The following is a 3,920-nucleotide window of genomic DNA, read 5'->3' as shown; positions in this document are numbered from 1 at the left end:
GAAAAGAAAAAGGTTCGGCGCAACCTCGTTGGAGCAGGAAGCTTAGAGGGCTTAGGTACCTGGGTAGATTAGGCTTGGAGGGTCTATTGCTGTTCATGTATCCCAACTACATTTTCTAGTGAATTATTGACCGCTTAGAGGGCGGCGGAGAGGTTTTATGCCGAGGGCTTCGGTTTCCTCTTCGATAACACATCGAGTGTTGTCCTTGTGTTTGCATTTCTCTTCCCTTTATCTTTACCATTTAATTACTGTTGTGTGTGTGATTATTTATGGTTTAGATTGTGTCTCTATTCCGATATAAGCTATTTATCATTTTCTGCACATAAGTTGTTTGTTATATAGCTTGTATTGGTATTTTTGTATTTGGGGGTCTAAACGTTCAAGAGTGTTTCATACCCATATTGAACTTTCAATTTCCATGATCTTCTTTTCAAGTTGACATGAAGTGTGGAAAGTTTCACAAGGCAATCAGATTCTAGGATCCAGTTAGGAATTTGATTAGTATTCAATTATTTTCATAGTTGGGTTACCTGAATTTTGTCCAAATACCTTGATCAATGCAATCTGATGTTGATTAAGAAACAAAAATTTAAAGATTTTTTTTTCTACAAATTGCACTGCATGTCCAATAATTGATCAATTAATTAGGTTTTAGGTTCAAATTATGCCCCCAGATTCCATAGTATCTTCATAATCAAATGAGAAATTACTCCATTCCATATGGCTTTGTATGCATGCATTGATGGAAATGAATGCAGTTGTAAGCTGTGACTGGACTGCTGCTACTTATTTATGTGTACAAGCACCTAATGTGCCCCATGTGTCAATTTGTATACATAATGAAGGTTATGATCCAGATTTATTTATTATTGCTTCTAACAATTACATATGGACTGAAGGAAAATCAACATCTGCAAATAGAGCTAGAGATTACAACTCCTCATGATGAAACTAAACTTTTTTACTTATAAAGTGCAAGTGGAATCATTCAATTGTGGATAACCATTTGCGGACTTAAATCCAAGTGTCGCCCACAACTAGAAGCTTCAATCACTGAGTTCAGTTCTTTCTAGTAGGATGAACGTGTCAGAAGGAGTCAATTTGTCATAAATGACCTGCCACCCTCTCGTGGTCATTTTCTTCTACTACAACTTCACCACCAGTGTTGAATTGAAACCACTTCCTTGACTTACAAAATTTCATCAAGTAGTACCATCCAATCCCAGCAACTGTCATTATACCACTCACTAAATAAACTTTCTTAGTAGCAATAGCCATTATCACTACCAAAAATCCACATGGGATCAAGCACATGACCACCAGCAATGGCAGCCTTATTGGGACCCGGTACGGCCGCTTCAACCTTGGGAACTTCCTCCTCAACCAAACAAATGAAGCAAACTCTAGCAACATGCTCAAACTATACAAGAAATTGGCTGAGGATATAATGTCAGTGAAATTCATGTATGAAACCCCTAGTGAAATAGAAGTTGATAACAATATTCCAACCCAAGGGGTGTTGAACCATTTAGACCTTAGTCCAAAAAACTTAGGCAAAGATCCAATATCAGCCATGCCCAAAAGTTGGAAAGCAGTACTGCTTAATTGGGCTTCAAAAGGCCCAATTGCTGCTAACATAGCACCAACTTCAAGAAAGATTTTCAACCATTTCCCAGCAATCAATTCTGCAGCCTGGGCCATAAACCCAGCTCCCCATTCACTTGGCTCCACAGAAAGAGCTCCAATGACAGCCAAAAGTGGAAACACGTAAGCCATACAAGTGAAAATCACAGTAATAAAAAGAGCCCTTGGAAGAGTTTTCTGGGGCTGATCAACTTCTCCCGCAAAAGTACTAACATTGTCCCAGAAATTTCAGTTCCAAAAAAGGGTGTTAAAGAACAAGTTCCAATCTTTCTTAACACCTTTATGTTCCAAACTGAGCCACCTATGAGGTTTGATCTTCGGGAGTGCAATCAAGCACATGAATATAAATGGCAAAAGTGAAACCACAGCAAGTACCACAGAAGTATAACCAACAATTGTCAAACCAGTGTAATTAAGAAAAGAAAGGCCTAAAGTTGAACACAAAAGTGCGAGGTACCTTGGCACGCCAGACTCTATAGCAGGAATTATTTGCTTCATATAGTCTATGCAAAGAACTGGGAAAGCAGCAATATTGATAACACTACTGAGGAATTTCCATGTTCCCATTAGTGAACCCCAGAAAGGACCGAAGGCACGCTCTGCCCATATAACAAAGCCACCGTTGCCAGGATAAGCAGTGGAGAGCTCAGCTGTGACAAGAGCTTCTGGGACACTCCATATGAAAGGGAACACCAAGAAACCAATGATAGTTAAAAGGGGTCCTGCTGCTTGTACTGCTGGCTCCTCTCCATAAGGCCCACCTGCTACTTCAAAGTAGATAACAAATATGAGAGGTATCAAAGTTAGCTTCTTTGTGTTTGTGACTGTGGTTATGGTGGTGGTGGTGGTGGTGGTGGTGGTGGAGGTGATCGAGAGTTCTTGAGGCATGTTTGGTGATTTTGAGGATGTTTGTTGCATTGTAACTGGTTCTGTTGTGTTGAAGTTGTAAGGCTGGTTTTGAGGTGGTGTGGGTGTTTTCGTTTGGAAGAAGTACCTTTTTATATTTTAAGGGAAATGGCTAAAGTTTAGACTTCAGAATAATAGTTTTTTAAACTAAAGTGTGACTTCAAGTCACCGCTTCATTTAAACTTTTTTTTTACACATAACTTTGTGTTAATTTAATTTGTTCATCCAAAAAACTCGTGTTAATTTTTTACACAACTCTGTGTGTAACAGGTCACATGTAATTGACATTACTCTTGGTGTAATATCTCTAGTAGTTAAGCTGCTATAATATGTCACAAAAACATTACAATATTACGTGTGATGGTACCAATATCGTATTGGATTGTATCAACATCATGTTACTTACGTTACATTTAATGATTCCTTTATTTCCTTTAGTCACATTGGATAACATGGACAATAACTATATCATGTTTGTTATATATATATATATATATATATAAATATAACATTGGTGGTAAATAACTATTTGTTTTAATTTGAATCCACCAATGAAATTATTCTTGTGTCTATCTATAATAGTCAATAACAATTTGCTACTTAAGATTTGTTATAAATGTGTTGTGAAAATATTGTGGACATAAAATTTCATATATATATAGAGAGAGAGAGAGATTTAAGTTACATCTAGTGTAAATATGAACAATGTTATACTATTAAATAACTTCTTATTAAATTAATATTTCAAAAACTCACCATTTGATTATATATTCTCTATGTTCTTAACAAAATATATCAAGTTTTGTGTCAATTATATAGTGTGTTGTACATAGTATGATTTGTTCTACATTTCCTTAAAAGTTATCATAGCTTTTGTGTGAAGTTTGTGATTTGCCTTTGTATTAGAACCTTATCCCCTCTCCCTTGTGTGTGTGTATGTTTCTAAAAATAAAGAATATAACACAAAAAATAAAAAACCATATTTTAAAATAACGAGCTGAATATATAGGGATATTTTGGAAATCTTAGTGAAAAACTTATTAAACGTAATTTCATCCTTTCCTATTTGCCAAAATTTTTGGGAAATGAAAATTTGAGATTTTGAGGGAACATAGAGAAATAAGTGTTCTATCATATCAATTTTATTATCTTCCACTTAAACTCTCAAACAAGAAAATAAAATGGATATTTCAATTTTTTTTTTTAATTTCATTCTTTTTCCTAACCCCAAAAGGAGTCTTAGGCCGTTTGATTGGAGAAAAAGTGGGGGGATGAAAAATAAAAGAGAGAAAATATGTGATATTTTGGATGAGAGTAGTGTTTGGTTGGAGTGATTTTGGAAGGAAGAAAATGGTGGGACCTAGCAATTT

At 35.6% G+C, this 3,920-nt stretch overlaps 1 protein-coding gene across 1 annotated transcript; it reads right to left on the bottom strand.

Moving 5' to 3' along the window:
- Positions 1-1,104: 1,104 nt before the first annotated feature.
- LOC111984628 (probable polyamine transporter At3g13620) lies at positions 1,105-2,562 on the bottom strand. The gene is given in 1 exon segment (XM_065772721.1): positions 1,105-2,562. A coding segment is annotated over 1 exon segment (1,458 nt).
- Positions 2,563-3,920: the final 1,358 nt, after the last annotated feature.

The sequence above is a fragment of the Quercus suber genome, unplaced genomic scaffold (assembly GCF_002906115.3).
Source record: "Quercus suber isolate HL8 unplaced genomic scaffold, Cork oak 2.0 scaffold_62, whole genome shotgun sequence".
In the NCBI taxonomy this organism is placed as follows: domain Eukaryota; kingdom Viridiplantae; phylum Streptophyta; class Magnoliopsida; order Fagales; family Fagaceae; genus Quercus; species Quercus suber.
The sequence above is the reverse complement of the archived record's forward strand: the minus strand, read 5'-3'. Positions and strand labels throughout refer to the sequence as shown.